The 22,947-nt window shown below is 47.6% G+C and overlaps 1 protein-coding gene across 19 annotated transcripts in view; it reads left to right on the top strand.

Moving 5' to 3' along the window:
- afdna (afadin, adherens junction formation factor a) overlaps positions 1-22,947 on the top strand; it is a 59,037-nt gene that overhangs the window by 15,126 nt on the left and 20,964 nt on the right. For 8 of the 19 annotated variants that reach the window (XM_052052238.1, XM_052052240.1, XM_052052248.1 and 5 more), the window contains exons 2-22: positions 337-532; positions 631-743; positions 1,421-1,578; positions 1,652-1,812; positions 2,977-3,134; positions 7,898-7,982; positions 8,755-8,901; positions 10,114-10,158; positions 11,359-11,453; positions 11,569-11,819; positions 12,887-12,956; positions 13,033-13,171; positions 13,457-13,662; positions 14,511-14,531; positions 18,064-18,209; positions 18,332-18,426; positions 18,512-18,777; positions 19,016-19,159; positions 19,375-19,573; positions 20,054-20,160; positions 21,322-21,402. In XM_052052238.1, the coding sequence (XP_051908198.1) occupies positions 337-532; positions 631-743; positions 1,421-1,578; positions 1,652-1,812; positions 2,977-3,134; positions 7,898-7,982; positions 8,755-8,901; positions 10,114-10,158; positions 11,359-11,453; positions 11,569-11,819; positions 12,887-12,956; positions 13,033-13,171; positions 13,457-13,662; positions 14,511-14,531; positions 18,064-18,209; positions 18,332-18,426; positions 18,512-18,777; positions 19,016-19,159; positions 19,375-19,573; positions 20,054-20,160; positions 21,322-21,402 (2,883 nt within the window). The remainder of the gene's footprint in view (positions 1-336; positions 533-630; positions 744-1,420; positions 1,579-1,651; positions 1,813-2,976; positions 3,135-7,897; positions 7,983-8,754; positions 8,902-10,113; positions 10,159-11,358; positions 11,454-11,568; positions 11,820-12,886; positions 12,957-13,032; positions 13,172-13,456; positions 13,663-14,510; positions 14,532-18,063; positions 18,210-18,331; positions 18,427-18,511; positions 18,778-19,015; positions 19,160-19,374; positions 19,574-20,053; positions 20,161-21,321; positions 21,403-22,947) is intronic. The other 11 variants (XM_052052239.1, XM_052052254.1, XM_052052244.1 and 8 more) reach the window with 8 other exon arrangements.

The following is a 22,947-nucleotide window of genomic DNA, read 5'->3' as shown; positions in this document are numbered from 1 at the left end:
CCACACGTAAATATGTCATGTTCGTTCTACATGTCACTTGTCACCCCACCTGATGTGTTTCTTATGAAGCAAAATAGCTCTCTATCCAACTCCCATTTGCTGTTGCACGCATCTCTCACCAGCATCGGGCCCCGCCTTTTCCCGCCACACACATTCACTGTCACAGATGTTACAGTGTAGAATGTGAGAGTGACTACCACGGGTGCACAAAAATGATCCCTGCAGCAAAAAAGCACTGAATAGTTTTGCTAGTAACATTGTATTGAAATTCATAAAATGCACACACACAGACCGTGATCCGCGCTGATGTGCGCTACGTATGTGCGTGGCTTGCAGGACCTGGAGTTCCACGGCGTGATGCGCTTTTACTTCCAAGACCGTGTGGCGGGCAACTTTGCTACCAAGTGCATCCGTGTGTCCAGCACGGCCACCACTCAGGACGTCATCGAGACGCTGGCCGAGAAGTTCCGGCCCGACATGAGGATGCTTTCGTCCCCGCGTTACTCACTCTACGAGGTCCACGTCAGCGGCGGTGAGTGCGCACCAGTGCTCCTTGGACAGAGTTGGTAAACGGCAACTTGTTTGGTGCAAATATTTATTTGTATGTGTGCGTGCGTGCGTGTGTATTAGAAGAGCGGCAGCTGGACCTGGACGAGAAGCCGCTGGTCGTTCAGCTCAACTGGAATAAAGACGATAGAGAAGGACGTTTTGTCCTCAAGAACGAGAACGACGTCCTCCTCAAGGTTTGCAAACAGGCTGAGAAAACAAACCCATAACGAACAATCACTGTACAACAATCTAACGCAACTTTTCACACCCACCACAACTGTCAACAATCTACCCCATGCACTACACCCACTTTTCATCAATCTACCACATTCTCTTCCATCCACCAAAGGCTGCTAAACACCAGTCTACCCAGGTGTCAGACTCTGTTTTGTCGCGGGCCACATCGTAGTTACGGTTTACCTTGGGACGGCCATCATGAATGTGAATTTTGTGAAACCATATAAATGTTTAACCACTTGCTCATATTACATACACAGCGAACAATTAATAGATGGATAACTAGTTTTGACATTAGAAGTCAAGAATAATTTATTGCTCAAACATTATAATTATGACATTTTATATGACAATTTGAAATTTTGGTTCAGACTTCAAGCATCGTGGAAGTCAAATTGCTTTTGCGGGTCTCATAAAATGACGTGGCGGGCCAGATCTGGCCCCCGGGCCATGACTTTGACACCAGTGTCTTACACCCATCCACCCCTGCATGCCAATCTACGTACCACAGCTTTCTTAACCCACTAACCACTACATTCCACCAATCTGCCTCATCCTCTTACACCCACCGACCACGACTGCATGGCAATCTAACCGAACCTCTTGTTGTCGTCGTCCTTTCTTTCGCGTAAAGAAGAGTCAGAGCAACGGGCCCGAGAAGGAGAAAGACGGCGTGATCCAGAACTTCAAAAGGACGTTATCCAAGAAAGAGAAGAAGAAAGAGAAGAAGCGTGAAAAGGAGTTTGCTCGGATAACAGACGGCGATGAGCAGATGCCCAACCGGGATGACGGGTAGAGCAACCCGCTCATGGGGGGTGCAGCATGGGAATGTTTCTGTGGTCTTACATGTTTGCGTCTGCCGTAGGGAGAACAGTCGCCTGGCTGCCGAGGTCTACAAGGACATGCCTGAGACCAGCTTCACCAGGACCATCTCCAACCCGGAAGTGGTGATGAAGAGGCGCAGGCAACAGAAGTTGGAGAAGCGCATGCAGGAGTTCATGAGCAGCGACGGGAGGCCCGACTCGGGTACGATACCTTGCGGAGAGTCAAACCTCCCCTGTGAGGCTTTGGGACTGAGCCCCGACACAAATGAAGAGTTCAAAAGCAAAAGCAGACAAGTGGCATTTAGACAAAAGTAGTGCCGCACCTAGTAGCAGAATGCCTACCGGGCCATTGTTTGATGGAGCCGTGCCTAGCACTGCAAAACCAAACAGATACTTTTCAAAAATTTTCCAGCGCTAGATGTTCCAACATGGTTTCAGCAAAGCTCCTGAAGCGCTTGGATTGGTTTGCTTTTGTGAAACCTCTTCAAAAGATTTTTTTTTCAAATTGATTAATTTATAACAGTAGGTTGCCACTATTTATGGGGGATTGACACCATGCCCTTCAATAATTCGTGAAAATCTGCAAATAAAAAAATATTGCAAATAAGCAGCAGATTTGGAAAAAAAAAAACGGTCACAAACAATCAGGGTGTATAACTGGGGATAGGTTTCCCAAAATAATCCATCACTGGTTTGAAAGTGCAAATGCGAACGTGACGGGACACTTTATAGTTTAACTTAGAATACAAGAAATAAAAAATGTTTCACTTTAACTGAGAATCTGAAATACGACAAGGCATATTATGCAATTCACAAACACGGACATTTCTGCTTTTGCGTTTGAACTCTTCGAATCGAGCCCAAAGTATCATTCTGCAACACGTGAATTTACTGCATAGAGACGAGGGAGCGGGAAATGTTGGCAACCATCCACAGAAAGCATAAAAATACACGCACAGGCAAGAACGGGTGAGTTTTTCCAATCAACAGCTGAGGTTAGTTTCCATGGGGAATAAAAAAAAAACAAGTGGTCAAATACAAAATAGGCCTTGAGTCCCTGTTGTCCTGCACGTTCATGAGGCAAAAACGGTCATATGCTGGCCTCAGAAATGACTTGGTGGCATGTATAGTCACGCAAAGTACCGGTAGTTGCGATGTCCTCCCCCCGGATGCCAGCTCCTTCGTTAGCCTCCAAATGAAAACGTTGACTCGCGTCATGAGTCGTTAAGTGTCTTCTCTACCCTGCTTCTTGATATTTTAAAGAGGATCATCTTGTTTTTATTTCTGTTGTGGTTCGATACCCGACATGCTCGGAAGTAATGTAAAAACATTTTTTTTTGTTTTTTCTTGGTGTGGCTCCTGGCAGGGGGCACGCTGCGCATCTACGCCGACAGCCTGAAGCCCAACATCCCCTATAAGACCATCCTGCTCTCAACCCGGGACACGGCTGACTTTGCCGTGGTGGAAGCGTTGGAAAAGTATAGCCTGGAGAAGGAGAACCCACGAGAATACTGCATTGCACGGGTAACTATACTATGCTTTAAATTTATTATTATTAAATGTATTTATTTATTTTTAAAATTGGGCTTCTATAATATATGTACAGAAATTCAACTAGTGCTGGAACAATGATTTTGGTAAAGTGTAGATTTTTTTTTCCCCAATTAATTAGATGAAAATAAAAATTTTTCAATCGCCATCGTTTGACAGGACAGTCTGTTCTGCGCTTTTTGGATAACAGAAATCTGAGAAAATTTACTGTTGACGAGCTGAAATTCTGAGCGTTTGTCCAGGTTTTATTTAAACAAGGAACGATTCATCTTTTTACATTCAACATGATACTGAGTCCCTCCGTGAGTCGTCACCTTACCGTGGTGGAGGGGTTTGTGTGTCCCAATGATCCTAGAAGCTAAGTTGTCTGGGGCTTTATGCCCCTGGCAGGGTCACCCATGGCAAACAGGTTCTAGGTGAGGGGCCAGACAAAGCACGGCTCAAAAGACCCCAATGATGACAAAAATAAATGGATCTAGGTTTCCCTTGCCCGGACGCGGGTCACCGGGGCCCCCCTCTGGAGCCAGGCCTGGAGGTGGGGCTCGTTGGCAGGCGCCTGGTGGCCGGGCTTACACCCATGGGGCCCGGCCGGGCACAGCCCGAAGAGGCAACGTGGGTCCCCCTTCCCATGGGCTCACCACCCATGAGAGGGGCCAAAGGGGTCGGGTGCAATGCGAGCTGGGCGGCAGCCAAAGGCGGGGACCCTGGCGGTCCGATCCTCGGCTGCAGAAGCTAGCTCTTGGGACATGGAATGTCACCTCTCTGGCAGGGAAGGAGCCCGAGCTGGTGTGTGAGGCAGAGAATTTCCGACTGGATATGGTCGGACTTGCCTCCACACACAGCCTGGGTTCCGGTACCAGTTCTCTCGAGAGGGGTTGGACTCTCTTCCACTCTGGAGTTGCTCACGGTGAGAGGCGCAGAGCAGGTGTGGGCATACTCATTGCCCCCTGGCTCAGTGCCTGTACATTGGGGTTCACACCGGTAGACGAGAGGGTTGCCTCCCTCCGCCTTCGGGTGGGTGGACGGGTCCTGACTGTTGTTTGTGCATATGCACCAAACAGCAGCTCAGCATACCCACCCTTTTTGGAGTCCTTGGAGGGTGTGCTGGAGAGTACTCCTGCTGGGGACTCCATTGTTCTGCTGGGGGACTTCAATGCTCACGTGGGCAATGACAGTGATACCTGGAGGGGCGTGATTGGGAGGAACGGCCCCCCCGATCAAAACCCGAGTGGTGTTTTGTTATTGGACTTCTGTGCTCGCCACGGATTGTCCATAACGAACACCTTGTTCAAACATAAGGGTGTCCATATGTGCACTTGGCACCAGGACACCCTAGGCCGCAGTTCGATGATCGACTTTGTAGTTGTATCATCGGATTTGCGGCCGCATGTTCTGGACACTCGGGTGAAGAGAGGGGCGGAGCTGTCAACTGATCACCACCTGGTGGTGAGTAGGCTCCGATGGTGGGGGAAGATGCCGGTCCGTCCTGGCAGACCCAAACGTATAGTGAGGGTTTGTTGGGAGCGTCTGGCGGAATCCCCTGTCAGAAGGAGTTTCAACTCCCACCTCCGACAGAGCTTTTCCCATGTTCCGGGGGAGACGGGGGACATTGAGTCCGAGTGGACCATGTTCCGTGCCTCTATTGTTGAGGCGGCCAATCGGAGTTGTGGCCGTAAGGTGGTTGGTGCCTGTCGTGGCGGCAATCCTCGTACTCGCTGGTGGACACCAGCAGTAAGGGACGCCGTCAAGCTGAAGAAGGAGTCCTATCGAGCCTTTATGGCCTGTGGGACCCCAGAGGCAGCTGACGGGTATCGACTGGCCAAGCGGACCGCGGCTTCGGTGGTCGCCGAGGCAAAAACCCGAGCGTGGGAAGAGTTCGGTGAGGCCATGGAAGCCGACTTCCGGACGGCTTCGAGGAAATTCTGGTCCACCATCCGACGTCTCAGGAGGGGGAAGCAGTGCACCACTAACACTGTGTACAGTGGGGATGGGGCGCTGCTGACTTCGACTCGGGACGTTGTGAACCGGTGGGCAGAGTACTTCGAAGACCTCCTCAACTCCACCAACACGCCTTCCTTTGAGGAAGCAGAGCCTGGGGACTCTGAGGTGGGCTCTCCTATCTCTGTGGTTGAAGTCACCGATGTGGTTAAAAAGCTCCTCGGTGGCAAGGCCCCGGGGGTGGATGAGATCCGCCCGGAGTCCCTCAAGGCTCTGGATGTTGTGGGGCTGTCCTGGTTGACACGCCTCTGCAACATCGCGTGGTCAACGGGGAGAGTTCCTCTGGATTGGCAGACCGGGGTGGTAGTCCCTCTTTTTAAAAAGGGGGACCGGAGGGTGTGTTCCAACTACAGAGGGATCACACTCCTCAGCCTCCCTGGTAAGGTCTATTCAGGGGTGCTGGAGAGGAGGGTCCGTCAGGAAGTCGAGCCTCAGATTGAGGAGGAGCAGTGTGGTTTTCGTCCCGGCCGTGGAACAGTGGACCAGCTCTACACCCTTAGCAGGGTCCTTGAGGGTATGTGGGAATTCGCCCAACCAGTCTACATGTGTTTTGTGGACTTGGAGAAGGCGTTTGACCGTGTCCCTCGGGGAGTTCTGTGGGGGGTGCTTCGTGGGTATGGGGTACCGAACCCCCTGATACGGGCTGTTCGGTCACTATACCACCGATGTCAGAGTTTGGTTCGCATTGCCGGCAGTAAGTCGGAATCGTTTCCAGTGAGGGTAGGACTCCGCCAAGGCTGCCCTTTGTCGCCGATTCTGTTCATAACCTTTATGGACAGAATTTCTAGGCGCAGCCGAAGCGTTGAGGGGGTCCGTTTTGGGGGCCTCAGTATTACATCCCTGCTTTTTGCAGATGATGTGGTGCTGTTGGCTCCTTCAAACGGGGCTCTCCAACTCTCACTGGAGCGTTTCGCAGCCGAGTGTGAAGCGGTTGGGATGAAAATCAGCACCTCCAAATCTGAAACCATGGTCCTCAGTCGGAAAAGGGTGGAGTGCCCCCTCCGGGTCGGGGAGGAGATCTTACCCCAAGTGGAGGAGTTCAAGTATCTTGGGGTCTTGTTCACGAGTGGGGGTAGGAGGGAGCGGGAGATCGACAGGCGGATCGGTGCAGCGTCTGCTGTGATGCGGACGTTGTATCGGTCTGTCGTGGTGAAGAAGGAGCTGAGCCAAAGGGCGAAGCTCTCAATTTACCGGTCGATCTACGTCCCAACCCTCACCTATGGTCACGAGCTATGGGTCGTGACCGAAAGAACGAGGTCCCGGATACAAGCGGCTGAAATGAGTTTTCTCCGCAGGGTGTCCGGGCTCTCCCTTAGAGATAAGGTGAGAAGCTCAGTCATCCGGGAGAGGCTCAGAGTCGAGCCGCTTCTCCTCCACATCGAGAGGAGCCAGATGAGGTGGCTTGGGCATCTGATTCGGATGCCTCCTGAGCGCCTCCCCGGTGAGGTGTTCCGGTCATGTCCCACCGGGAGGAGACCCCGAGGAAGACCCAGGACACGCTGGAGAGACTATGTCACCCAGCTTGCCTGGGAACGACTCGGGATCCCCCGGGGAGAGCTGGAAGAAGTAGCTAGGGAGAGGGAAGTCTGGGCTTCCCTGCTAAAGCTGTTGCCCCCGCGACCCGGCCCCGGATAAGCGGTAGATGATGGATGGATGGATGGATGGATGGATGATACTGAATTGCGCCAGTAAACATTAATTTATTTAATTAATAAAAAAATTAACATTTTTACTTCAAAATGGCGCCGCGAGAGTGGCTGCCTTTCCAGCAGCTCCTATATTTTGTTTTTCTACTTCTTCCTTTCATAACTTTGCTGCTGTGAATTGGGAATTTCTCCATTGCGAGACTAATAAAGGTTTTCATTTCTTATCTTTTCTTAAACAAAATAGAAAATCGGGTCACTTAAAACAAATCAACTCTCCACACTCATTTGCCGACTCCGTCATCACTCATCACCCCGCCTTTTTAAAGCCACATACACTCAAAGTCACAGACTCTGGCGTGTAAAACACCCAAGTCAACAAAAGAAAGTGATGCTCTGAATGCCGATTTTGTGTCTTGATTACGAAATAAAATTCTTATCCATTGAAGTCAGTACTCAATCGGGTAGTTGTTACAATAACAGAAAATATTTGATAGCCGCAGCCCTAATCAAGGCCAAACAGCAATGCTTGCCAGGGAATGTGCGATAACACTTTAGGCGCTGTCTTTAAACCCCGCATTTTGTCACAGACCGTTGAGGCAGCCACGCACGCACGCAATGGAACACACAACATGAAAAGCTCTGGGAGGAAAGCAATCGAATGACTTTCACGCAGAGAGCAGATGCTGAGGGTTGGCTGTCTTCCACAGCCTCCTGAGAGTCACATCGCAGACATGTACATGCACACACACACACACACACACACTGACGCGCATGCATACCACTTATATTTATTTGCTGATGCGGCAGCATCACAACAAAAGTCCATTAGGTTAGTGAGCTCGACAGCACGCTGGCTTGCTCGCATGTCAGCCAGTCTGGGGGAGGGGCCTGTGTGTGCGTGCGCACAGAAAAGCAAGGGAAAGCTACAAATAATAGTCGCAGAGTTTCATATTTTCGAGTCGCCAACCGCTCATCAACCATCGCCCAGACATTGTTGCGCTGTCCCGACAGGAGAATTGTGGGATGAAACGATGCCATTTCATAAATATCTGTGAAAGATTAAAACCTCAAATATGTCTTGTTGCTTTGCAGCAAGATGACAAGTCGGCTAAGGAGGTCATCCTGGACGACAGCGAGTGTCCGCTGCAGATCTTCAGGGATTGGCCTGCTGACAGAGGCAAGCTGATTTTTGCCTGCCTGTACTGCCCCCTTGTGTTACTCTGACAACATTACAACAGCTAGAATTTAATGTTTTCTAACCAGGCTTGTATTTGCAAGCATTTGTATTTGCAAGCATCTCTTTCCCTTTAAAGTGAAATAGAAATTGAAATGTCCCCAATCTGTTCCAGTTGTGCGGCTTGGCCACCAGGAGGCGTTATAACGCAGTCATGTAGACCGAAACAAAGATGCGTTTCACTCAAAATAGAAATGTCCTCAATCTGTTCCAGTTGTGCGGCTTGGCCACCAGGAGGCAGTATAACGCAGTCATTTAGACAGACAAAGAAGCATTTCACTCGTCTGCTGTGCGACTCAGAACTCAATTGCAAGAGTGGTCATTTTTTTTGCAGAGGATAAAGAATATATGCCAGGGATTATTTTTTCTTTTTTTGTTTACATTTTGTGCAGACCGTATAACATCGCTATATGCCCTTTAAATGCTCCTTGAAAGCCTGTCGATGGAGTTTCCCCATTATGTTTTTGTATTTAGCAAGAAGACTAATTTGAATGGTTTCAGTACACGTGTAATTCTCTTTGTGTTATGTTTGCTTTGACAGTAAAATAGAGCTGTGTTTGAAGAACTGTTTATGAGGTCAAGGTTGTTGTGACGTTGAGTTCTTTGCCCCCATACAGCCCTTTTGCGTCCATTTTTTTTTTCCATTTCTTCGTTGTACATCTCCAAGCAAATTATTATGTTGCCAACAATTTTTTTTTTGTGGTGTTGTGTGCAGGTGCGTTGGTCTTCCAGCTGAAGAAGAGACCGCCGGACTACCAGATGAGGAAGATGAGGAAAGCAGATGACAAGGGCCTGCAAGGGAGAGACAGTTCCGGGTCCCTGCCGCCGGAAAAACTGCCTTACCTGGTGGAGCTGAGCCCGGGTACATGCCCGCCCGCACGCACACATCCACACACGACACACACCCACGCAATGGCCAGTACATCTCATTGAAAGTGAACTAGCACAACTACCTGGGGCAGGCGCTGACCAGATGGTGTCACTGTTGCTCGTTTCAAGATGCAAAAGAAGCCGGGTCAAACGGAGGTGAAGTCTTCAAACGAATCACGTGTTGACGAGTCCAGATGTCACTTGGAAGTTTAATCGCACATGAAATTCATGCTGAGGTCTCCGTATAATCCAACCTACTCCATGCCAACTGCTCCTGTGTAATTTTAGGACTATGATGGGAATGTTCAAAATACCATCCTGGAAAAATCCTCACTCTGAAATGAAGGACATCCCGTTGTGAAATGGAGATCCATACTTTCCAGAATTACAGTTTCAAAATTGAGGATCCGTTTTTTTCACTTACAGTTGGTGGGGCGAGGATCTTTCAATCTTTACTGCAGCTGTCTCGTTGTCTGGTTATTAGGCATTTCAAAGAGGCCCTTTTTTTTCAACATTTAAAACAGATGCTTGAGGTTGTGATAAAATCTAAGTGGCATTCTCAAGTCTAAAAATGCAAAAGATGATAAATTACAAGGGTCTAAGCACATTCTGCTCGAAATCTCTCTTGACGGACTCCTTCGCCGCCACCGACGTAGAGTACGTTATTCAGCATGGACGCGTTTGCGGAATTCAGTTTTGGAAACCACTGTAATGACCACCACATCTTTTGTTTTTGGACAGTTGTAGGTCTCAAAACGGGCGGATTCTTTTTCCTCCCCAAATAATTTTCGATTAATTGTTGCACCTCTAACCTAACGTTGGCAAAATACGTTGAGAGGCCGAAACAGGGAATGTAGCGACAAGGAGAGTTTTGATGTGCACTCGACGGGGAAGCTGCAGACGCATCCCTCTTAAAAAAACACAAACCAACCAACTCAACTTGACTTCTGTACCTAACAAGCTTGTTTCTTTCTTCCTCGCCACTCCGTCTACCACCCAATCACACTAAACTGTCAGGCCACAAGACTAACATGTGCTACTCTTGTCATCTGATTGCCTAACAACGTTCCCGCTGCATTTTCACCCTGAGCTTTGTTGTTTCTTCTCTTCCCTGCTTTTTCGTGGCATGGTGTGGCACTGCCGCTGCGTGTGTGTGTGTGCACCCATGTGCATGTCTTGCACTTCCCGCGCCTGCCTGCGATAGGGCGAGGGAATCACTATGCCTACTACGCCTATCGGCATCACAAAGGTAAAAAAGTGCATCTCACAGCCTCTCTACTGTTATGTGTCAGCAGTGTTTGTCGCGTAAATGCAAAAAAAAAAAAGCTGCAAAACGCAAGACAGTGTTCGCAATGGACATGAAATATGGCAGAAATTTTGACCATTAACTCTTTCATTCCACAAGACGTACTTGCCCCCCCCCTACCAAGGACGTATGAGTCTTTTTTTTTTTGCGTCATAGAAAGGAGGAGGCTCAGATGCCATCTGCAAATGACAAGAAGACGTTTGCATTGTAAATCATGTAAAAAAAGCGACCAGTAGATGGCAGTGGTGCCTCACATGCTTGAAATGCATGCTTTTACAAAAAGCTCTTTTTCTCAGATTTTTGCCCAGGAATCGCCATTTTCATGAAACTTAGCCATTTTGTAATACCGGTTGCTGAAGAATGGAAAATGAATTTTCTGCTGAAAGAAGCGAGTCCAAACTTTATTTTGGTAAGCTCCATGTTTGTATAGCATTAGAACCAAATATTCTGTGGGCCTTGCAAGATCAGTCAAAATCCAGTAAAATGCGGTGATTGAGGGGGTTGCTGAAGTCAAAATGGCTGGGATTGAATGAGTTAAAAGGTAGGGTTGAATATTTTAGTGTTGATATTTTTAATTTTTTTAATAATGCGGTCCGCTGAGCAAATGACTGAGTATCAGAAAAACCTCAATATTTTTTGTGGTTCTTCACTACAGAAGTCAACTAACTTTTCCCTTCTCCTCATTGTGCTCTGTTCTTCCTTATGCTCGAACTCACTCCCTTGATCATCTTCGATGACTCACCAGACCCTCCACCCACCAATTTTGATTATTATGATCGTTTATTTCAAAAGTGCTGTGCGTGTGAATATGCGTCAATAATACGCTACAAGTACACAGGTGCATTCCAATAAATCCAAAGGTTTGACAAAAACTCATGAATGTCAGTCGCTCAGTTGAAAAAGTCAGCCTCTGTTTCTTTCACCAATGTACAAGTTGTCAATTTGGGGCTTTCGGGAGCTGTAAGCTATGATCAATCAAATTTTATGATTTCAAATCATGAAACGTTTACCGTGTACAAAGAAGACATTTTGGATGACACTGACTGAATACGGCTTTCACTTCATAAAATGAGTGACCCCCCCCCCACCAAATTCTCTCCTCCATTCCTACGATATCTAATTGAGTGCCTCCCTGGCTTGCAGATGGGTCGGACTCACGGGACAAACCCAAGCTGTACCGCCTACAGCACAGCATCACCGAGGTGGGCTCGGACTGCACCGAGGACGGAGCCATCCAGGTAGCCGAGAAGAAATTCTCCTTTCCGTCGCTCGAGGTCGCGCGCGTGCCGCGCCGGTGTGTGATGGTTGCGCGTGTGCCGCGCCGGTGTGTGATGGTTGCGCGTGTGCCGCCAGCTGTTGGGCCCAGGCGTGCTGCCTCACCACTGCAACCTGACGCACAGCGAGGGCCTGGTGACGGTGACGCCGCACGGCCCCGACGCCGACACCTTCGTGGACGGCCAGCGCATCGCCGAGACGGCCGCGCTACGCTCGGGTGCCACGCTGCGCTTCGGATCGGCGCACGTCTTCAAGTTCGTCGACCCGCTCTACGACCAAGGCGCCAAGAGGGACTCGGCTGCCGGCATGCGCTCCAGACACAAATCCGGGTGAGGCAAAGTCGTCTTGAGCTTTTGGATTTAGTAGCAGCTGTCGTCGTAGTAATTTTTGTTGTTGTTGTTGAGTGTCGTTTTAGTCAGACTATGTGGTCTGCTTTTGGATCTGATTTGAGTTGTGATCGAGCCGTTGTGGTTGTGGTCGAAAGTGATAGTAAGGGATGCTCCCCATCTGTGAGGGGGAAACCCGACGATGAGGTTTGAGATGAAAGGAGTGACGCATCAGAGCAAATGAGAGGAGATAATGAGCAAGGTTTGCTCGAGCCCTCTAATCTCAACAACGTGGTGCAGGGTGGGGCCGCCTCCATGTCCTACTCTTCCTCCTCTTCATCTTCCTCCTCCTCGGGTCCCGCATTTGCACGGTCGGTAGGAAACGGAGCACGAAAATGAAAAGCAACAAGAACCTCTGTATTTCAACATCTTTGGAGTGACCGATGATTGAGTGGAGTGGTCACAGCTTGTGGTAAAGTAGCTTCACTCGCTTCATTTTGTCTTGATGACCTCGATTCGCCCGCGATGCCGCCGTGAAGGCCAACTAGGAATTGTCAGAATTTAGTGGGCTCCATGTTGATAGAGACGTCTGTACCTTTGGATGACTGTTGACATGTCAACAAGTGTCTGGAGTTTGCTTTTCGTGTTGCTTGGCAAAGTGGAGTGTTTGACTTTGTCACTTGAAACACAACTTGGCCCTAGATTGTTTTTCCACACATTTCAAACTTGGTCTGCGCTGCATCTGACAGCTGGAAGTCACGTTTATCTGCGTGACCTGGACAAGCAGCACACTGGCGACTCCCTTCTTCTCCAGCCAATGCAAACAACATTGTGCGCGTGTGCTCACATGTCAGTACCGTGTGTGTACCTCTTCAAACATGGCGATTCACGCAGCGCGCTTTGCAGCCGTCTTTTCACATGACCCACCAAACACAGAATTGCGCCAGGTGCCGTGTTTCTGCCGGGAAACACAAGGAAGAGTTTTGTTCTGCTGCCTCATTGCGTTTAGGCTATCCTCACGAGACGTCCTCCATCTTGATGTGCTGCTTTTGTTTGTGTGTGAGCTGCAGCAGCGTTCCCGAAACCACCTTTGACCTCCAGGGAGACATCCACAGCGGGGCCGCCATACCCACGAGCAAGGTAGCGCGCACGCTCGGTGTGAGGGAACTTGACCCGCGTTAAAGTAAGTGAGGTCACACGCACTTGGTGCATGCAGAGCTCGGGAAAGCTGGAGATGGAGCGCGGGATGGTGAAACCAATGATCCGAGGCGAGCTGCAGGACGGCCGGACTCAGGACGGCTCGGCCAACCGGTCTGAGTTGACTCTGCCGGCCAGCATCGAGTTCAGAGAAAACTGTGAGTCAGAACTTTTACTTGACACAAACTGGGGCTAGGCCATTGTTTTTGGAGACAGGCAGCAATTTAGAAGAGAGGAAATAAATCTTCGAAAAGAGGCTTCAACCAGTTTAGAGAGAAAACATTCACGTCTTACAATGACCTCATAAGTCTGCCAGCTTAATGCTAACACATCTTGTAAGACGCCATTGACGGGTAAACAAGTAGCTTTGTTTATGTCACTTTGAGGAACGATGCCTTGATTCCACTCATGCGTTTTTGACATATGGTGACTTTTGTCTGCAGCCGAAGACACCTTCCTGTCGGCCATAATCAACTACACCAACAGCTCGACGGTGCATTTCAAGCTGTCGCCCACGTACGTCCTGTACATGGCGTGCCGCTATGTGCTGTCTCCCACCTACCGGCCCGACATGTCGCCCTCGGAGCGCACGCATAAAGTCATCGCCATCGTGAACAAGATGGTGAGCATGATGGAGGGCGTCATCCAGGTGAGCACTTTCTTCACCCTCTTTCTCCTCATCGCGCGTCCCGTCCGTTGGCGCCACGCTTTTCAGTTGTCATTTTGCGTGCCATGAGCTGGCGTTTAGATGTCTGTCTGTCCACCCTTCACCTTTGTGATGCCGCTTGTCGTTTGTCCGTCTGTCTTGTCTTCCGCTCAGTTATGCTAACTGCTAGCGCAAACGTGATTGCGCAAATGTGTGTTTGCGCAAATTTATAGCTGGTAACTGAGAGCCCAGTTAGCACAGAAAATGACACGGCTGTTAATTCGCCAATTCCATTCAGTTCAAATCAATTTATTTTTCTTTTTTAAAGTAAACGCTTAATGCTAAATTTCTATTGTTGACACAACGCATTCCCCAAAGCATCCCCCTGTCCCCTTATAAAAAAAAGAAAGAAAGAAATTGACCATAATTGCACGTATGAGAGGCGACGACAACACAGAGCAGGTTGAGAAGCTGACACGGCAAACTTGTTTTCACACCAACATACATAAATATGACTTCAAAATTTGCCTTTTCAATTTTGCTTAACCTGAGCTGGGCTTGACACAAGAGCAACCCGTATGAGGACAAACGCTCTGTAATGGACCGATCCGTAGTTATTTCAAGAGATGCGAGGACTTTGAACAAGATGCTGCTCTTCATCGTTTGGTGTGACAAACTTGTCATTGTCCACCATGAATGTGTGTGTGTGTGTGTGTGTGTGTGTGTGTGCGTGTGTGTGTGTGTGTGTGTGTGCATGCGTGCGTGTAACCATAGTGTAGCTGTTGACGTGTTCTCTCTCTGTCCTGTGAAATGTGTCCTTCCTCCTCCTCCTCCAACTTCCTCCCATGCAGGAAAGTCCTGAAGGGGATCAGGTAGGATAGCACATCATCAGACTCTCACCTTTTCTTGTGTTCTCTCTCTCTTGCTCTCCCTCCCCCTCTCAAGTTGGGCAAGTTAATATTTTCTTTAAATGAATGAAAATGCTCCTATAAGTGCACTTTTGTGCACATTAAAATAGAAAACATCCATATGAGAGCATGGTGACAACCGTCTCTTAACTATGAGTCACCAATGCAGAGGTTCCATAGTTTAGAAGTCCAACTGCTCTCCAAATGTCTAATTTCATGCAATGTCACCTGAAGCGGCTGCTGCACGTGATGGCAGAAATGGCGTTGATGAAGCAGCGTGTTTTTGAACGGGAATTGCAGTCATGGGCTGATTTATATTTTGTGGCTACAGCCATGATAGTCAGAAAGCCAGAAAAAAAGTTAATCATTCGTAATATTAATTTAGCTTTGATGAGTTTTTGAGCAGGCAGCTCTGTTTGATTTATTTTGCAAATACTCCGTGTTGCCCCCACTCCCTTTTATTTTTTGTTTTGGATTTTTTTACTTAAAAGTTTTACTTATTACTGTGCTGAGAATCCCACTTAAACCTTAAAAATATTAGATATTTGCGCCAATTTTTACAGTCATAAATATGCTCAAAAGGCTTTGTGGTCGCCCAACCTTGTCACATTACCCACCTTTTCCTCCCTATACTTTCTTTGTCTTTCTCATGCTTCTTTCACCCCCACTTCCCACCACCCAATTGTTTGTTGCTGCTGTTGCTTCTTTATTTCTGTTACTCTAACAGCAATGTAATATAAAACAAACCAACAATGTACAGTAGTTCCTTGACATACGAGTGACCCAACTTAACATGTTTTTTTTGCATTTTGAGCTCTCGCTTGGTCTTTTTTTTTGTGCTTTAAGTAAAGCTTGGAATTACTGGGAAGCTTGTGAGGTGATTAAAAATGGTGCTCACGCACATGGCATCACTCATTTGGCAATGCCCCGTAAAGGCGCACATCCAACCCACAAATACACAGCATGTACAGTCCCAACCAATTGCTTTTACTTTACCTTTGCTTTTATTATATTCTATGATTGCCGTGTGCTATTTTCTTGATATAAAGCCACATAACAAGAGAAGTTCTGATCTTGGTTAGGGAACAAGTTGAACTCGTAAGTCAAGGCACTCGTGTCCAAAAGGCGAAAGAACACAACCTTCCACAGCCGGAAAACTTGACATCATCCCCCCGACTAATGATTCCATTCAGCTTCCGGGACCTGCCTGCCTGCCACTAAAACCAACACGAATCGCCAGCGGCCGAGTTGAAAGCAATTCCTCGTGGCCGTGCAGTTGTTGCATCCTTGCGTCTTCTGTGTGACTTGACGCTTGTGTATGAACGACTCTAACGCTTCATCTGTCTCTCGTTCCTTTTTGGGAACTTTTCATTTTTGGATGCGCTCAGCTCCTTAACAACCCCCGGCTGCTCCCAACAATGATTTAGTTGGTTTTCTCTTTTTGGTTCCTTTGACCCCCCCCCCCCCCCCCCCCCCCCCCGTCCCCCTTTTGACCCTCCCTCCCTCTAGGTGGGCAGAGATAGATGAGTGCCCGCTCTGATTGGTGGATCATATTAACCAATCAGCTCTTCAGATAGCAAGCTCAGCCTCCTCCATTTCTACATTAGGACAACAAAACTGTAAAAAAAACAAACAAAACTTGTTCAAGGTATAGTGCATTCCGACAATATTAGCACTGCCTCAATGTTTTTTTATACCATTTTGCTTTAAAAATATAAATAAAAGTAAATGCTTTATAATAACAAGAATAAATTAATAATTTATGTGAATCCAGTTAATCACATTAATCAATCACAAAATTTGAAGCCAAATGGCCGCCTTAAAGATTTGCAATAATCTTTTTTTTCCACACGCATTTAACGTCACAGAGTGTGGAATGTGCGGATGGTAACCTCATGTGGCCAAAAATAATGCCTGCAGCTTTCATGCATATTTTGTGTTGGCATTTTTGTTCAATCACTCTGGTCAACAGCTAATTTCTATCAGAGATGGCTTTTTTTGTGTCCCTCGAGATATTTTGAATCCTGTTTCAAAAAAAAAAAAAGTCACATCAGATTTTTGAGAATTTTTTTAACTTTAACCTTTATGAAAGATTGCACATTGTCATTCACAGCTGAGATGTTTTAGCAAAAGAATCCACCTGTTGCTTAACCTCAGCCTTCATTCAGAAATAGTCACATTTATTTTCAACGTTGACGTTTCCACCCCATAATGTTCATATTTCAAAGTCCCAATTTCACGTGATTCATTTGCCGATTTTGCTCACGACGAACACCTTTATAACGTAAAGTTTATTACAACTAACAGATTTCTCCCACAAAATAGTTAAAAAGGCCTTTGTTACAACGAACCGTGGTGAAGCGCATTGCCGCCGCCACCTTGCTTATGAACAAAATGTACAGCAATGGACTACCCTCCGTTGCTTAGTAACGCTACTAATCAACTCGTACATGGTTGTATTTCCCGATACATGGCGCACATGGTCTGAAAACATGTCTGGTAAACGGAAGAAAATCTCGCTTGTAGTGAATTTGTAGTCTCAATCGAGACTACAAATTGGCAAAGTATTTGTAATTGACGTGTTTCTACTGTATTACATGAATTATTCATACTGTATTATACATCGTAATTGGCGACTATTTTATTGGAAATGGTTACAATGAACTACTGTACCGTTATACAGATTCGTCAAGTCCCTCGAGATACGTTATAATGAGGTTGGACTGTATTACTGAATCAGAATCAGAATCATCTTTATTGGCCAAGTATGTAGAACACACAAGGAATTTGTCTCCGGTATAACACGCTGCACTAGTATCATCGTAAACAACAAAATCATTGAACCATTTTAGAGTAACCAGTAGTTTTGTAGTAGTATGTATGACGTGTTTCTTATTATTATTATTAAACCCCGATGTGCTAGAAAAAAGACGCGGGGAGATTCGTAATCACCGCCAAAAAGTCGTCTTGAATTTAAAGTTTTCTTCCATCTCAGAACAATTCCAGGAATTTTTTTTGACCAGCGTAATTATTCCAGTCTTTTTTTTTGTCTGAATGCTTCAATCATCGATGGAGTAATTGCTAGAATAGCCTCATGCGTCATCAAGTGGACTTTGATCCCAAATCCACTTCCATGGCAGTATTTTGAAAGTCACGGTTGATCCTGAAAAGAAATACAGATGGCCACAAGGTGGTGCTCATGAGCTTAGACAAAGTTGCGCACGTGGAGGAGGAGGTTGCTATCTGGTGACTTGATATCTTGACTGGTCACTGGTGTCGCCGCTGAGCTCTCAGGTGATTGGACGATGGTCATAACCAATTCTTTTTGTGGAGAGAGGAAAGGGGTCGGCGTGGGCTGGGCATGAGTCTATCCTTCAAGTAACCAACTCGCTCTTGGCTGCCACTGAAAGCGACAGACTTGTAACACATGGCCGGCGATGGACGCTGTCAGCGTGACGCTTTTCCATCTTCTGTGCGTGTTTTTGCGACATTGCAGAAGCAGAAGAACATTGCGGGCGCGCTAGCGTTTTGGATGGCCAACGCCTCGGAGCTACTCAACTTCATCAAGCAGGACCGCGACATGAGCCGCGTCACGCTGGACGCCCAGGACGTCCTGGCGCACCTTGTCCAGATGGCCTTCAAGTCAGTGTGACTCCACATGTCACTTTCATTAGACAGACACACACACACACACACACACACACTCAGCAACATGACTTAATCTTCGCGCAAAGCTCTGAAAGGCGTGTGCTGCGCTCTCGCAGGTACCTGGTGCACTGCCTGCAGGCCGACCTCAACAACTACATGGTCGCCTTCCTGGATGACCCGGAAGAGCACAATCCCCAGAGACCCAAGATAGGTAAAGGACTTTAAAAAAGTAATACAAATGAACCTTTCTTATTGTGTAAGCTCATATTTCTTTTTTTAAATGTATTTTTAAATAGAGGACGTCCTGCACACGCTGACCGGCGCCATGTCGCTGCTGCGTCGGTGTCGCGTCAACGCGGCGCTGACCATCCAGCTGTTCTCGCAGCTCTTCCACTTCATCAACATGTGGCTCTTCAACAAGCTGGTGACGGACAGCGAGTCGGGCCTGTGCTGCCACTACTGGGGCGCCATCCTGCGCCAGCAGCTCAGCCACATCGAGGCCTGGGCCGAGAAGCAGGGCCTGGAGCTGGCCGCCGACTGCCACCTCAGTCGCATCGTGCAGGTGAGTGCCGCCGCCGCCCGCGCAAGCCACCTGACGGCTGCCGACCTTTTGACCCTCATCCGATCACGAAAATGGACAGACGTTCCATTTGTGTTAGTTTTTCGGGCATGTGATGCCAGTATTTTGACATGTCGACTTTGAGAACCCCTGAGAATATTTTTGTGGATATTTTGAACTGCAATTTGTCAACCAGTCATCTTGCTCGTCTAAGACTTGTTTGTGTGTGCGTGTCCTGTAGGCCACCACCCTGCTGACCATGGACAAGTACTCCATGCAGGATGTCCAAAACATCCACAGCACATGCTTCAAGCTCAACTCGCTGCAGCTGCACGCGCTCATGACCAACTACCACTGTGCTCCCGACGAGCCTTACATCCCCCCCGTAAGACCACGACACCTGCTTTTCGATACAAACTCCTCCCAAAAACCTGGGGAGCGTTTCAGAACCTTTCAGAAATTAGCTATTCCGATTCCATGATTGATACAGCATATTGATCCAAATCAAGGCTGCCACGAACCGTGACTACTGTTCAAACATGCAAAACACCAGAAGAAATGTGCTACGATGAAGCGTTTTTTCTTCCTCCATCCCGCCAGGAGCTGATCGACCACGTGGTGGCGGTGGCGGAGAACACGGCGGACGAGCTGGCGCGTAGCGACGGCCGCGAAGTGCAGCTGGAGGAGGACCCCGACCTGCAGCTGCCCTTCCTCCTGCCCGAGGACGGCTACTCGTGCGACGTGGTGCGCAGCCTGCCCAACGGCCTGCAGGACTTCCTCGACCCGCTGCTGCAGAGAGGTTACGCCCGCAATAGCGTTTTGAAAGATAAACATTTTCAATGTCCAATCCTGTGTTTTGTAAGCAAACCGAATGTTTCAATTACAAAATACACTACTCAGAATTGTGGCAAATAGCATGCTTTTTGCCCTGTCCTGATCAAATCGTATTTTCAAGGAAAGAATTGTGGGGAAAAAAATCTGTTGTAGTCTTTTTTTTTTTTTTGGTGCTGAAATATTTTGGAATGTTTTATTGGCTAAGAGTGCTTGAGGTGAAAGAAACCACAAAACATCAAACATTTCTATGAATTTTTGTGGGAGTATTAAAAAAACCCCACATCCAACGCATCTTTGTTGGTCTTTGATTTGACTGGAAGGAAGGACAACATTTTCTTTGGTTGCGATCCAATCAGTTGAGGATATCACAACTTTCACTAACTTTGTTGTGTTGGACATGAGAGAGACATTGCATAAGTTTGGCTGCATTTGTTCTGCCCACCAGGCTTCTGCCGGCTGACGCCGCACCCTCGCTCGCCCGGAACTTGGACGGTCCACTTCGAGGGTGCCGACTGCGACAGCCACTTCGCTGCTGTTGACAACGCCGACATGGTACGTACGACGGCTAACATCGAGAGAGCGACGTTTCTACCCAGTACATGCAGCAAACGCACATGTGAAATGCATGAGTGAGCTTGTCGCGCTAAACGAGAGTGCCTTAAAGTTCGAAAATGAGCGCAGACTTCCTCTGCAACCGGCCCGTTTTATCCCTGCCTTGATGCCTATTTCAGGACACCTCAAAATCCCACAAACGCCTTCGTGTATCTCGGATAGCCAACCATTTTCCTTTGATGTTCACGAAGGCTGGGCGTGACCTGCACTGCAGCTTTTCGCAATCCAGTGACATTGTGGGAGTTTGTCCCACCAGTGGCCACCTCATAAACACCAAAGCGTCCATTTCGACGGCTGGGATGGTTTTCGCCCAAGTCCGGGAAATGTTGACTCTCGAAGCTTTCCGTCAGGCGACGCTTACCGCAAGTGTATTTTAGCGAAAGTGAGTCATTGTTGCGGACGCTCACGTGATTCACACGTCAGGCTGCTCAAAATGTCATCTCGGGGGGGCCACACACGATGATGACAACAATGACGAAGAAGGCGGGACACTCACACACACACACACACACACAAATTGATTGCAGACATCTTGCTTTCCCCTTTGCCCATCAGCGTGTTGGTGTTGGACGGCCTTTGAGAGAATATTTTCTCCTGTGATGTGGGAAGGCGCGGCTGCTGCCGCGCACACTCACTCCGCCCGCTCCGCGCATCTGTGCGCGTGTCTGAATTTCTATGTTGGTGTGAAAGAGTGTGCGATTGCGCATGTGAGTGTGCCTGTGAGAGAATGTATGTGTAATGTGTTTGTTCGTGAGTGTGTGTGTTTGTGAGCGTAACCGCGTGAGACGGTATGTGAAGGCGCGCGCGCGCGTGTGTGTGTGTGTATGGCTATGCCTTTTTGTGCGATTTGTGTGGGTGTATGCGTGTGTGGGTGTGTACGCGCGCAGCTGTGTTGTGGTTTCCCATTCTTGACTTGAACCAGCAATTCATCATCGGCCCTCCTTCTCCTCCGCCTCCTTCGTGTCTTCCTTGTTGATGTGCTCCACTTTGATCCAGCCAACACTCGCGCGCCTTCCTTGAGGTGCCAGGAGGAACCTCGGTCACTCACTGGTGTCTTTTCTTTTCTCATCTTTCCTCCCGTGTACGCGCGTGTGGCGTCAGCCAATGAGGAAGGAGCCGGAGGTGGTGACGGTGACGCTGAAGAAGCACAACGGCATGGGCCTCAGCATCGTAGCCGCCAAGGTAAGCCCGACCGCCTGTCGGTTGACCCACGTGCACACACAGATCCTTTCTTTGAACTCTTGTGGAGCATTTTTGAATAATAAAGAGCTGGTGAGCAGTCCGGAAATAAGCGGAATGCTTGGACGTTGGCTTGAGATGGATTTCATTGTTGAGTCTGACAAAAGTGCAAGAGACTAAACAGAAGAGCGCCACGAGGTTCTGCTTAGTGGCTTTGTTGAAGTGCTGCGGTGGATCACTGTCCACAATACTCGCCCACCAAACACAACGAGAAATCACCAAGTGGGAGGGAAAAAAAAACATCCAGATGATCTTTTAGCAAATATAGATGGCTGGAAATGTTTAATTGAATCTGTAACGCTTCCATGAAATTGCAAGCTCCACTCGCGCACAAGTTGTGTCAAACAAAACTCGCATTATACATTGGAAACAGACGCAGCACTTTCTTAGCTTAGTGCTACAACATTATGAGAAATGTCATAGACAGGCTAATGAATAGTTTAAAAAAAGCCATTTTAATCAAAAACTGCAAATAATTGGCACACTGGATTAAAAAACATAAAGGCTTTTCTGAGAATTGAGCGATGGCGAAAAGAAATCCACAGATACAGTATACGAATTTGCAAATAATGTAACTGCAAAAAAAAAAATGAGTGCCATATTTTTCATAGGAGTATAAATTGCACCCGTCAAAATGTATCACCATATCGTTTAATTACCTTGCGGCGTCTGCAACGACACCCACCTGTGCAATAACCGAGCCGGATTCTACCTTTGGCCACAATGACACACGGGATTCTTGTTCAAGTAAACCATTTGTATAAAAAAAAAAAATAAGGTTTTCGTAGTTAGAAGTCGATGTTTAAAATTCAACAGGAACTCATTTGCTGCCCCTAACACAATTTGGGTGCCCGTCCGAGCTCTGATTTCGACATCCCTGATCCTGAAAGGACTCTTTGATCCTCTCCTCTTTCATCTATAACTGCTTCAAACAACAGTGTTTGCAGAAAAGTGGTTAAAATTGAATGACTGTTAAGATAAGAAAACCATCATCGTCTCACAATGGAGAAATTGTTGTATTATTTTATGTTATTAGGACTTCAATCTGCCGCCGCGCGTGTGGTTGCCTTTACAGCAGCTCCTATACTTTTTTGTTCTTCTACTTTCTTCTTCATAACTTTGCTGCTGTATAAAGATTTTCTTATTCTAACAAGTCGCACTTGAGTATAAATCGCAGCACCAGGCAAACTTGGAAAAAGACGAATGACCTCCAGGTCCGAAAAACACGGCAATCGGCATTTTACCGATTCACTTACAGCAATCGTGAAAGTCTTCTTCCTTTGTCTGCATGACGATCTTAAGATAAGATAAGAAAAAGATAAGAAAAACCTTTATTAGTCTCACAATGGAGAAATTCCCAATTCACAGCAGCAAAGTTATGAAAGAGTGTGTTTCTGAAGTCGCCACTGAATTTGCCTTTGTCAACATTGCACAGCATAGCTTTTTGGGGACGGGGGTGTAATATTGTTTCATTTTCTACGGGATAAA

This window comes from Hippocampus zosterae, chromosome 19 (assembly GCF_025434085.1).
Source record: "Hippocampus zosterae strain Florida chromosome 19, ASM2543408v3, whole genome shotgun sequence".
In the NCBI taxonomy this organism is placed as follows: domain Eukaryota; kingdom Metazoa; phylum Chordata; class Actinopteri; order Syngnathiformes; family Syngnathidae; genus Hippocampus; species Hippocampus zosterae.
The sequence above is the reverse complement of the archived record's forward strand: the minus strand, read 5'-3'. Positions and strand labels throughout refer to the sequence as shown.